Source organism: Atractosteus spatula, chromosome 21 (assembly GCF_055471065.1).
Source record: "Atractosteus spatula isolate fAtrSpa1 chromosome 21, fAtrSpa1.hap1, whole genome shotgun sequence".
NCBI lineage: Eukaryota > Metazoa > Chordata > Actinopteri > Semionotiformes > Lepisosteidae > Atractosteus > Atractosteus spatula.
In genome coordinates this window covers 9,094,738-9,107,626 of record NC_142726.1, presented here as the reverse complement: position 1 = coordinate 9,107,626, position 12,889 = coordinate 9,094,738, and the positions used below count along the sequence as shown (strand labels likewise).

The 12,889-nt window shown below is 37.7% G+C and overlaps 2 protein-coding genes across 2 annotated transcripts in view; both read right to left on the bottom strand.

Moving 5' to 3' along the window:
• The window catches only part of cdh16 (cadherin 16, KSP-cadherin), a 36,648-nt gene extending 34,494 nt beyond the window's left edge, over positions 1-2,154 (bottom strand). The window contains 2 exon segments of the mRNA XM_088939161.1: positions 1,228-1,342; positions 2,110-2,154. Of these exon segments, the coding sequence (XP_088795287.1) occupies positions 1,228-1,342; positions 2,110-2,154 (160 nt within the window).
• A 6,263-nt stretch (positions 2,155-8,417) lies between these two features.
• On the bottom strand, positions 8,418-12,778 carry rrad (Ras-related associated with diabetes). The gene is made up of 5 exons (XM_088939283.1): positions 12,637-12,778; positions 11,599-11,978; positions 10,796-10,869; positions 10,215-10,419; positions 8,418-9,882 (listed from the first exon to the last, which is right to left on the bottom strand). Exons 2-5 carry the CDS (start codon positions 11,963-11,965, stop codon positions 9,605-9,607), a joined length of 924 nt encoding a protein of 307 aa, XP_088795409.1. The 5' UTR covers positions 11,966-11,978; positions 12,637-12,778; the 3' UTR covers positions 8,418-9,604.
• Between the last annotated feature and the right edge of the window lie 111 nt (positions 12,779-12,889).

Here is a 12,889-nt window from a genome sequence, read left to right as displayed (position 1 = left end):
TTAGTTTAAGTTAATGTCGCTTTTGAGGACACAAAGTTCTGTTTTATAGGGCACAGATCTTGGGGCCTCTTTTTATTTCTTTGTTAATAAGCATACAGCATAGCACACGTGATTCCCAAGAAATAAATCTTAGGTTTATTAGACAATTAAAACTGACAAGTGGTTGTATGGGTTGCTTGGTGTGCATGAAACTGAGGTACAAAAGGATAAATATGGCTTTGAATGAAAAGGATCCATGTGTTAAACTAGTGAAGGGAAAATAGAAAGAATGTCTAACAACTGGAACTTCCCCTGATAAGGGAATAGTATCATAAAATTAAGTGTATTTAAACAAAGATATATAAAATAGATTTCTAGATAACACTGATAAAGTCTCATAACATGATTCCTCCCCCTTTCCCCTTTTGTAAATTTTACTCGGCAGCTTCAGATAAATATTCTGATGAAACAAGTTAATGTAATGTAAACAGTTTTTAATTGTGTGATTGCAAAGACAGCTATGGGAACCCACATTTTTTGTTACTTTTTGTTTTGTAACTTTTGTTACTCCTCTTCAGGAAAATAATTAACCCATCTGCCATTTTTACATTCGCCGTAATACCCTCAAATTGTAATTATGATGAAACGAGACGACACATAGAAAGGGTTTGGCAGTAGCTGAGGACATCAACACTGGTACAACCCTCCTCACTTGAGGAATGAACCAGAGAGGCAGCTGCAAGGGTGTGGTTGAGGAGGAGGGAGCAGAGCTAGAAAAGATGTGTGTCAGCAAGTATGTATATGTACTGTACTGTAAGAGTAGAAGTGCAAAATTAGAATTTGAACTATTCCCAAACATTCCTTAAATTAACACTATTTCTTTCCATTGTTATCATACTGGCTTGATAGTCTTCTGCTCAGTTTTAAAAATTAATGTTAATGAAGGTAGTGTTTTTTGTTTGTGTTGTTAAGAAAAAAAACTTTCACGTATTTGTAGTTTGATGTGCTCTAGACACATATTATAATGATTTATTTGGTTTCCTCTGGCCATAATTCAAAAGAAAAATTATTATAAATCAAACTCTTACAAAAGTTTAATTCAACCATCTGAAAATAATATCTTGATTTATTTACTCTTAATATGTTTTTTGGATAACTGCCTAACACATTATGAAATATGTGTTTGTGAGAGCCTGAAAAATAATCTGATGTTTTTATGTAATTGCTTTTTCCTGAACGTCTTCATACAAGAACCCGACATACCTTTTTTGAGATTCCAAGGGAAAATACCATCGTAATTCTATGGCACACCAATTATCAGGTGTTCCCTTTCACATGGCTCCAAAGACGGAAACAAAATTATCTGACAAGACAAATTTAGTCAACCGAAGATTCAAAATATTTTTTTATAAATAGGTTTAAATATTTTTAGATTATTTTTTCCTCCACTCTGTAATGACATCATCACGACTGTCTACACAGACTGCATTAATCTAAGACTTTCAATTATGTATAAACATGAGCTTTTCTTGATTTAAAACTGAAAAGTGACAAAAAAGTTTCTTAAATGCATAATTATCTCTTTTTTTCCCTTTTTGCACAAAGCACATTTTATTATTCTTCACTCAGACATATCTCTTCATTTTATTCTTATGTCTAGCTCGTTTGGACTGGTGTCCCATCCAGGGTGTATCCCACTTTGCACTCGCATTGCTTGCAACCCTGAATTGGATGAAGTAGTTGGATGTATGGGGACGATAATGAATTTGGAACTTGAAGTGTAGTAGTTCTCCTTTGAAACTGTTTGTCCAGTGTCCGACCTGTTACTGGGCATAGTCAATGGGATAAGTAAGTTTCTACAAATAAGACTAAAATTGACAGCACTTATTATTTTTCTATGATTAATCTGATTTTAGCTCCATTTGCAAACAAGAACATTTTAAATTGTTTGTAAAGTACAATTAAAAATACTATTGTTAAGATAGAAACCACATAATTTAATCATAGCACTTATCTCTTAAACCGTACTTAGTTGAAAATATTTACCATGAAAATATATTATATTACAATGCACTATACTCTAGTTTTAGGTTTTATTAAAGTAATGTTTTTAGATACAGTTTAACTTACCTTCAGAAGAAGGATCCAAGGGGATGCATATTGTGTGCGCTGCATTATTTTTTCTAAAAATGTAATAAATAATAATGAACTTTCCTCTTAGAGAGAATACCTAGTGTCAGAAACTGGAAGATAGATTATGATACAATTATCGAATCTCTCCACAACCCAAAGAACTGTACATACCATACCACAGCCAACTGTACAGGCTTTTCAGCACCAAACTAAACATGAAATGTTTCCTGGAGTAGAGGTTAGGTTCCATTTTGGGAACCATTCAAAGGGGAACTGAAAGAATCAGAATTTATAAGTGCATTTCAAACCACAATGAAAGTAAAACGTATGCAATAGCATGTAACACATGCAATAGCATGTAATTTATATAATAGAATAGACTATATTTCCAGGTATGTGCAGCACTATATTCTGTGACTCAGAATGAGGCAGCAAAACTTCCAGAGAGGTGTTGGGGCCCTATTACATTGTAAACAAGCAGGCTTGTGAATACAGTACATTTCTTTTAATCCAATAGAAATATTACTCATGACTTTCAGACAGTTTTCCTAACACAACTTACTTCTTAACTCTGCATGCAGATCACAGTGGAACATTTCTGAGGTGAAATGGAGCTGCACAACCTGTACTTATTCACTCGTACACATTAGTCATTAGTCACTCAAGTGACTAGTGAGCAGAAAGGGCTGCTTCACGTCCCAATTTGCGCAAACACTCGCTCTCACCTGTGGCAAGACCAGGGGTTTGCGATAATATGGTGACTATGCAGGACAAGTTTACAATTTTGTGCTTAATTTGGAATTTGTAAAATTTTGCAGAACTGTCTGAGATATTCATAATTAATAATAATAATTCCTATCACTTACATAGCACTTTTCTGGACACTCCACTCAAAGTGCTTTACAGGTAATGGGGACTCCCCTCCACCACCAACGTTCAGCATCTACCTGGATGATGCAACGGCAGCTTGCAGAACGCTCACCGCACACCAGCTATCAGTGGGGAGGAGAACAGAGTAATGAAGCCAATTCATAGATGGGGATTATTAGGAGGCCATGATTGGTAAGGGCCAATGGGAAATTTGGCCAGGACGCCGGGGTTACACCCCTACTCTTTTCAAGGCTTTTTAATGACCACAGAGAGTCGGGACCTCGGTTTTATATCTCATCCGAAGGATGGTGCCTTTTTACAGTATAGTGTCCCCATTACTATACTGGGGCATTAGGACCCACACGGACCGCAGAAGAGCACCCCTTGCTGGCCCCACCTAACACCTCTGCCAGCAGAAACACTACAAATGATGCTTTGGACTGCAGTTACATTTTCTATAAATGATTTTACTGCTGTTTATCCTGGATAAAGATTTCATTTTACAGATGGAAAATCAAAGTGTTTTATGAGGTCGTATTTCCATGTGTGTTAGATTTGAAGACCAAAAGCACTTAAATTATTGCAGGGCCAAGTTTCATTTAGTATTCCATTGACTAAACAAGTAAAATATTGAGCTTTAACCACCTCCTAAAGGAAACAGCCCCAGTTTATAGCAGTGTTTCATGGAAGTAGCTGACTGAAAAAAAAATCTTCCTCATTTGGTAAAGTGATCCGGCTGTTCTGGTCGGGAATCATGTGACTGCATTTAAATTTTGTCTTTCAAATGCTCTTTTTGCTTCAATACACACCAGCCAAAGGATGTTCTCTGCTGAAGCAGAAGTGAGCTCATTAAAATAAGACTCTTATAGTACTGTACATGTATAACATAAATTGTATATAAAGAATATATTTCAATATATAAATGCATATTTTTTGGCTGGATATGTTTTGCTTAAGAATCTTAACTCTTAATATAAATAATTATTTTGAACATCACTGTCGTTAGGATCAGGAGATAACCATAAGTCATAACCCATTACCTAAACAGCATTTACAACATACTGAAGAATCATCATTCCCAAGTCATTTTTTCCATCTTTAAATGCAGATTTATCCTAAGTTATTGGAGTTAGGCAATGATTACCACTGGTGTATCCTGTATGTTTAAATAAATTACTGGCAGAGTGTATTTTGTTGGTTTTCAAACTATTATCAAACACATGTTTGAGAAAATTTACATGATACATAAAACAATCAACCACACGATCAAGTTTTCTCTATTTATTTTGCCAGACAACCTTAATATTGCGAGTCACAAATTAAATTTTTTTTTTCAGAGTTGTTAGAGTTGTTAACAGGTATTGTTGTTAAGGAAAGAATGGATGTTGGATTTTCAGTTCAGTCTCCTTTATTGAAACATGTTCCTCATAAATTAGTTATGTTGTGACTCACAGTACTAGCAATGCGTTGTTTCAATGTCAGCTACACAATATTGACTTAACCTGTGTCAGTCACCTTGAGTGACAATAGTCAATCCTCCAACTCAACTGCACTTCATCACTTGCTGTTGTAATGTGGCTACAGAAGTCTGAACTAAAAGCTCCACAGGTTTTCATACAAAACTCCATAAAAAATAGATGCATGTGGGTGGTTACATTTCACAGATTATACTTGGCAGTCTCTGTGGAAAAAATAAAAATCTATACAGATATGAATTTGATCAACATTCTTATGCTTTGGGGCATCCAGATGGTATCTATTAACTTACTAGCATTCAGACAGTGAGCTCACCAGACACTAGTCCAAAATTCAATGTATGAATTTAAAAATACAAAGATTAAACAAAAGATACCATATTTTGAATGTGTATTTTAGGTATATAAATATATAAGTATTTTCATAAAATGCTCTAAATCCTCAAAGTATAAAAATAATCTCAGGACATTACAGTATATAATCCTTCACTTCCAATATAGCTTTTACAACATAACATAATAGTGTTTCTTCTGTTTTTAAGTATGCCATGCATTTTTGAAGAATATGTTTTGGTTTCATTAAAGAAGTTAAACTGCAAAATATTTAACATCCCAAAGAAAATGGTATCCTTTGAGAATAACCTTCATTTTAAAGAATTTAACCTTTGAATGTAGCAAAATTCTATTCAAAATGTAAGGAGAGGACAATATCATAGAGGGAATCACATATACAGCACACTCTCCTCCTCTCATTTTAAAGCTTCATGCACTTTCAAAGCCTTGAGATTGAGGGAATTAGAGATGTGCTACTGACTTGCTGGGTAGTCTTGAGAACCGAGCTTTAAGGCAGATCAGTATAATAATGAAATGAAAATAAGGTGATCAAAATGATTGTAAGGTAATGTCCTTCTGGCTTAAACCAGCTGTTCTAGTGTGAGATGTTGGATTAAAACGTTACACGGAAAAGCCAGAACAAATGTCCAGTTCTTGATACCTTAATCTTAAATCACGTTGGAAGCATATCAAAAAGAGTTGTGAGCAACACCAAACTAGTACTCTAAGATCACAAATGACTCCTCAAAGTCACATTTATGGTGGTATCATTGGAATACTAAGGTTAATGCACAGAGGTCATATGACGCTGAAGAGACAGCAAGCACTTTCAAAACCGTGGTTCATACTACCAGTAAAATCAACAACCCTTTGTATGCATTTCTATTAATTATGATTAGTAATATGAGTCACACGCTGCCTGCTAGAAAATAAAGGCAAAAGATCCACTCATGTGTTACAGTAACCTGCGGAAAAACAAACCTACATTTTTTTTCTCTCTTCTCTCCTCTCTCAATGCTATGTTTAATAGGTAACCTTGATACAATGTGCAATTCAATCTCCACATATTAACCATTAAAATGATTACACAAATATTACCTGTGTTGTATTACGATTATCACAGTTAGAAGTTAGGGCTATTTTGCCGTGAATTTGCTGTGAAATCTTTTTCTTACCTCACTGTGCCTCAGTGGAAACCAGTTCTTCTGTGCATTGGGAGAATAATTTAAAAAGTAATGCTGAACCACAAATGGTTTGATGAGTTTCCAGGTTAATGTTTAACTCTATCTTTATGAATTGTGCCAATTTCTCAGCTACATTGTTCACTTTAGTGGTTTTGGGCCTTCACAAAAGATCTTTGTGAAGATGGATTATTAGAGGGAACAAAAGTTTAGGAGGAGGTCAAACTCTAGTCTTGCCCACTTCCAAGTACCTAAGTAGAAATATCATGCTTCCTTCTTGGACATTACATCTTTGCATTTGGAGCTTGCTTACACCAGAAACAGAGCCACTCTCAGACAGAGCTGCTTTCAGTGGCTGCTTCGGTTATACTCACTCTTCAATCCCACCACATTGCAGAAAAAAAACAAATCCACACAGATTCTGCTTCAATATGGGAAGATTCCAGTTTGTTCGCCACTGTTCTCCAAAACAGTCCATCCCAAGCTTTCTCAATAAACTAACTGTACAAGCCATGCTTCTTCTCTGCCTTAATTAGAGTTTGACCAAACCACTGAGACTGAGTTTAAAACAAAGGTATGGAAGTATGTCAAACCCTAATCTCACCCCTTTCCATTTAGCAGGATTCATTTTCACATCTCTCCCTCTGCCATCTTCGCCCTTGTAGCAGCACCAATGGCTCTCTTTCATTAAGGGGAGTAGGGGGGTTCTGACATCCCCATTATTACAGAACAGAGCTCACTGTATCACTTGCAAGTATATATCTAACACCACACTCATTCAAGGCCCCTCAGGACAATTCCGGATCACTCAGATGACATCTTGTACCTCCAGCAACCTTATTTACTGTATCTCTTGCAGTAAATGCCCAGCCATCTACATTGGGGAAACAGGGAGGAGAACCGCTTCAGAGAACTGTTAGGGCTGTGAAGATTTAAGATTTCTCCAAGCCCATAGTTTCTCATTTCACCTCTGTCAGCCATGATCACACTGATCTCCCTGTCTGCATTCACAAACTAGGGTTTCTTAACTCCTATAGCAGAAAGACACCAGAAACTAAAATTATCCTGGAACAGTCCACACCTTCCCCTTTCTCTCAATGCCACACTTGGTTTTCTTCTAATTCTATTAATTTGTAGGTTTCGTTTCACACCTCTCCTCACCTCTCTCGACCTCACACCACTTGATTGGCCACTCTGTCTCTCCTCTGCTCCCGCCTCCTCCTCTCTCCTGGCTTGTGTTTTCCCATGCTATCTTTACTGACTGCCCTATCTTTCTCACACCCAAAGAAGGCTCCACAGCCGAAACATTGTGTTTTCTTTCTTCTCTTTTCAGCATGGAATAAACCTTTTACTTGTTCCTTTGCAGCCTACACATGCTGACGCAGCTCCCCACCTGAACTTCATCATTACAGATGGTTTGTCATTCTTTTCAATCTAATACAGCTCACTGCTCGAATCAGACCTCTTCTCCACATTAATCATGGACTGACAGTACTAAATAATAATGTAATGTAATTATGTAATAATGTAAAAATAATGTGAGACCATAATAAAAGTTGTAAATGAGAGAAGGTCTCTGGACTCATCTAGCCTATTTTGTAGTTTGTAGCTATCTGATCTGAGGATCTCATCCAGCTGTTTCTCAAAAGAAGCCAACAACCCTTAAACACTTCCATGTAGATTCCACATGTCCTTGTGCTTCACTGTTGATTCCCTACACTCTGTAACCCTGTTTGTAAAGGTTTATACTTTCCTCCACCCTGTTTAGAAGGTAGAAAAAAAAGGGATCACTGATTAGCTGGATTCCAGGGAGATGAGGCTCAGCTGGTCTGATTAGCATGTGTCTCGAATCATACAAGGGCGTGGAGTTCACAGCCTTTTCTCTTTTGTTAGGAAGATCTAAGATACAAACGTTTCAGAGTTTGAAAGCAAGCAAGCAAGTGGCTCCAAAGGTGGATCCAGGTTAAATGGTTGCTGAACTTAGTAGAAGATGGAAAGTTATCCCATGCTAGAAGTAAAAATATAATACAATAATTAAGAAGAAACATTTGAGAGGCTAGTTTTTCAGTGCTAAATTAGAACAACCAAAGCACAAAATGGCATCCCTACATTGTCACACCTTTCAATGCGAATAAGGAATGTGAATACTTGGACCAAGTCCCCTGATAGTCTGTTCAAAAGTTTCAGTTCCTTTAGTCTGTCAATGTATGACTGACATTTTTTAGTCTGAACTGTACGAACTGAATATATGACACTCCTTTTAGCCCAGTATAGATTTGGCTGCTTTTGAATGTACTGATTCCAGAACAACAATGTTTTTTTATTATTTCTTTTATAAGGTGGTGACTAAACTGGTATATATTTAAAATGAGAACTTACTAGTGCATTATTTTAACATAACATCCTTTGATTTTATTACAGTTTAAAACATAAACTATATCCAACATTTTGTTCCAACTTTTTATTGCTTCCCAAGTGATTTGGAACACTTAGATTTACACAGGAGACAGAACCCTAACTTTTAGAAGTGACAATATGGAGAAATGCCACAGTTTAGACATGATGGCAATAACGAAAATTATTGTGATAAAATAATGCTTGCAGAAATACAGAAGATACCCACAAAACAGTAACAAAAATATTTTGCCATAAAGATCATTAAACCCTTCATAAAAATCTGTGACATTTGGTGCTTTGCTTATCTTTACATTTGAGCCCTGAAGATTGTGTTACACGTGCCCTTGCACAATATACTAATTCTCTGTTCAGTCAGCTGACAATGCATCCTTTTTGTCAGCTGAAAGGAAAACTTTTTTTGGTAGTGCCGATTAGAGTGTCTTTAATTCAGACATAATCCAAACTGGTTAAAGGTCATGTTTTATTATAAAATATTGATGTAAACATGTAACAAAGTAGTAATTGAATAATATTAAATGGAAGTGCAAATCAACCTTATTTAAATGATGTTAAACTCACAACATAACATTTATTGCTTTTGATTCTCTTACACTTAGAGCTTGAAAGTAAAATCAAAATGATAAAATAGGAAATATAATTCTTCACCATTTTAACCCCCTCTTTCCCTCCAATAACAACCCCCCCCCCAACATATCTAATAGAAGTACGAACCTGCGTACTAAATTTCAAGTAAGTATGCTCTTGAAGGACAGATTAATGGTGAAATCAAACATATTGCTTGCAATAAAATTCTCATATTTGTCCTAAAATAATAGTATTCCCTTACAGTGTTTGCTTTATATAATGGCTTGCAATCACCACTGATTTTGGGTTTGGGTGGCTACAACTTTTCTTTAAAACACCTTATGTTTCTTTTATTAAGGCATTGCTACAGCAAATGCAGGGCCAAGCCTGGGTGGTATTCTCAACTGTATACACAAGGTTGAAAAGATGTACTGTTAAGGCAGAGTAAAACAAAATATAAAATAAAACCTAGAAAGCTTCATGCAGATTCATCACCATCAAATTGTCTTCTCAGTTTTGTTTAAATTATTCTGTTTTTAATATTACAAAATATATACATCTATGTCAGTCTTCCGGTCAGTGTCTGAAACCCAAGTCTGTGTCACACAGCATCTGGTCTTTTCAGTAAAGGCAGCAGTTCTCATTGGCCTGTCAGAGCACTGAGAGGTCGTGGCAGGACTTGGACTTCTGCTTGAAGGCCATCTTCTTGTTGTTTTTGGCCACGATCCTGCCCAGGAAGCGTTTGGCTTTCTTGCTGATGCTCTCCCGCCTCTTGCTGCTGGCCAGGCGCCGGGCGTTGTCCTCCTTGCTGTCCTTGCGCAACCGGATCTGTCGGACGATGCCCTCGAAGAGGTCGCGCACATTGTGGTGGAGCGAGGCCGAGGTCTCGATGAACTTGCAGTCAAACACCACCGCGCAGGCCCGGCCCTCTGTGAAAACCACACAGCGTCCGCATGTCTCAGCCTTCTCTCCCAAAGGACACCCTGCATCTGCACTACAGGAATGCCTTTCCCAGCGACATCCCCAATGATGACACGCTACCTTTAAATTTCCCCAGAGGCCCTTTAAAGACAGCTCCTTCCATTTTAGCAAGCTTGTTAATTCTTTACTTCTACTTTTTATAGTGGAAAAGTCAGACTCTTATCAATCCAACAATATCAAAAAATGTACATGGTATCTTAAAAACACACATAGTAAATGGAAGTATGTCTGCCTGAACAACTTTTGTTTCCTATATCGTAAGGTGAGCTTCAGTGCTTACCATCTACAGAGACCTCTCGAGATCGCACCAGGTCACTTTTGTTTCCCACCAGGATAATGGGAATGTTCTCCGACTGCCTGGCTCGCCGCAGCTGGATCCGTAACTCTGATGCCTTCTCAAAGCTGGCCTTGTCCGTCACTGAGTACACGATGATGTAGGCATCGCCCATCTTCATACACTGGTCCTTCAGCCATTGGCTATTGTCCTGGAGAAATGCAGCAAAATCAGCACACATAATCGTCAGTGGCAAGACTTATACAAAGAAAAACAACCTGGATATACTGTTTCATGCAATCTTGCTATAATAATAAGCTTAATTAACTATTAATAATGTCTTATCACAAGGGATTTTGAATTATTGTAAGTCTGAAACCAAATCTCCAAATATCTACGTCACAATTAATATTCTACATCTACTATAGTTTCTGCTAAAAAATGAAGTTTGTTGTTTTTCATTTGGTATACTTTAACTGCAGTTTTTTTGTTGGCTGTTTCATTTGAGCTGTGTATTTTTATGTTAGTTAACTGACTTGTAGTTTCTCCTAGAAATGGATGTCTGGTCTTCATGTTTGTGGGCTTACCTGTTCCCATACGTCGTAGAGCACGATTGAAGCTTCCTCATCGTCCACAATAATAGATCGGTCATATGTGTTGCCTACAACAAAGGTAAAGAAAGATGAAAATATTTGCCTGCAGGACACTAATCTTTTTAAAAAGATAAGCATGTAGGGCTCATCAATTGCAGGCCATTAGAAAGCGAGTGGCTGTGCTGTAACTGATAACACCTGTTAATGACTGATAGCAGGACACCTCTTAATCTTCAAAAGGGCTGTAGTTGTGCTATCTCCTCTAGCGATTTCCATTTACTTTCCGTTGGTTATCATTACTGCTAGGCTATAAATAGCGTTAACCTAAGAAAGTAATGGTGCTAAAAATAACTCGACCGAATCAAAAGAAATCAATCGGTCTCGCGTTTACTGCTCACTGGACAAATCTAACATCTGTGTTTCACCCTAATGTGTGCCAAATTAATCGAATGTACTGTACAGTGTGCCGTTAATGACTCCGATCTTTACCTTGGCTTTATTTAGAGGGCGAATGGAAATTTGGTTAGAAGCTAGGAGACGTGAAAAAATGATTGAGTGTCTACAACTTAAGTATTATTTCTTGGCTAGAACACAAAAATTCTCTAACCAAGAGCTCAGATTGCATTTTGGACTGCATTAGTAAGTACGTTTTCAAGTATTTATTTTAGTAGTTTAACGGAAAAGTCCTTAAGTTTTAACATTGATGTACGTTGTTTGTTTTCAAGTTCATCAGGGTTTAGTACGTCTGTAAGAGAACCTAAGCTTTAAGAAGGGCAGAATAAAGAATAGCGTCTCACCTGCTTCTTCACAATCATGACCGTCTTCAACGCCGCCGAATATCCGTGCCAGGCTGGATTTGCCTACGCCGTGATCGCCAAGGAGCACCACTTTGTAAATCTGTCCTTCTGTGTCGCTGCCAGAGGAGATAACAGAATCGGACGAGTCGGAGACGCAGCTGTCTCTGTGCTGCTCTCCGGGGCTGTAAGAGGTGCAGCGGACGAGGCCGGACAGCTGGTTCATCTGGACCGCGGGCATGGCCGACTGCAGTTCGCGCTCGTCCACGGGCATGCTCCTCCTGTGCAGGTGCTGCAGGTTGAGAGGGAAGGGCATACTGCCTCGCCTTTTGTCCAGATGCCGCAGTTTGTCTCCCTTGTTCAGAGTCATGTCCCCCCGGTGTCTGAAAATAACAATATCACATCAATGATCAATCGAAGTGGACATTTGGTCTTCTGAGTGAAAGAGGAACGCGTCGTTTGCATAAATGGACAATTAATACAGCACGAAAAACATGTATGCAATATTGAGTCGTTCTGTAGTCTGGGGAAAATTAAATTGTTCGTATCTTATGATGAATCTGGAATTCTAAATGATCTTTTTGTAGCGTCTGTATTCTTCATAAATGTTTCTTATCAGTAATAATAATTTATAATCAAACATACAGACCGAGTATTCCACAGCCTAAACGAGCTCAAACTCACAAGATATTCCTTTTTGTCTCTACTTTTTTTTAACCTATGTACTAAAATAAAAAACTTTAACACCACAAACATTTACATTAAAAACGGTTACTAAGTTTTAAACAAACAACCTGCTTTGTTTCCTTATTTTCTGTTTTAAAATCTGTAAAATAAACACCCTATTTCGGTAGTTGCTGACTTGTTTGACACACTGCATGGCCACAGTCTGAACACAGATGGTGTCTAGAATGAGTGAGTCGAGTTTACATTTTAGCGCGTGTTCTAGTAAGCGCAAATGTATACATTTAAGCAAACTACCTACACAATAACAAATAAAAAAGTCCAGGTTACGTTCTGTAGCCCAAAGCACCAACCTACTTTTCAGGTGAGTCTGAGTTAAGTTCCTTGTTCTTCTCCTTCCTATCCTTTCCGGTGATCCTCTTGAATAGAAACAACGTTGTATACAGTACTGTAGGTCCTGTTTTATAGACTTCGCTGGCAGTGTCCTCGGTTCTTAATCTTCCACTGTAGGTTTCAGTTTAGTCTGAGCGCAGCTCTGAACCCCTTATTTATCTGTCAGCCGGCGGAGTGACGTCAGTTCTAGGCAGGGTTTGCCTGGGAGAATCATGCG

Bases quoted from the DNA above. Each gene is read 5' to 3' on its own strand.
- rrad (XM_088939283.1), bottom strand. From the start codon at position 11,965: ATGACTCTGAACAAGGGAGACAAACTGCGGCATCTGGACAAAAGGCGA. The intron at 10,870-11,598 runs GTGAGACGCTAT...CCTTTGTTGTAG, and splicing joins TCATGATTGTGAAGAAGCAG to GCAACACATATGACCGATCT. The intron at 9,883-10,214 runs GTAAGCACTGAA...TGGTTTTCACAG, and splicing joins TCGAGAGGTCTCTGTAGATG to AGGGCCGGGCCTGCGCGGTG.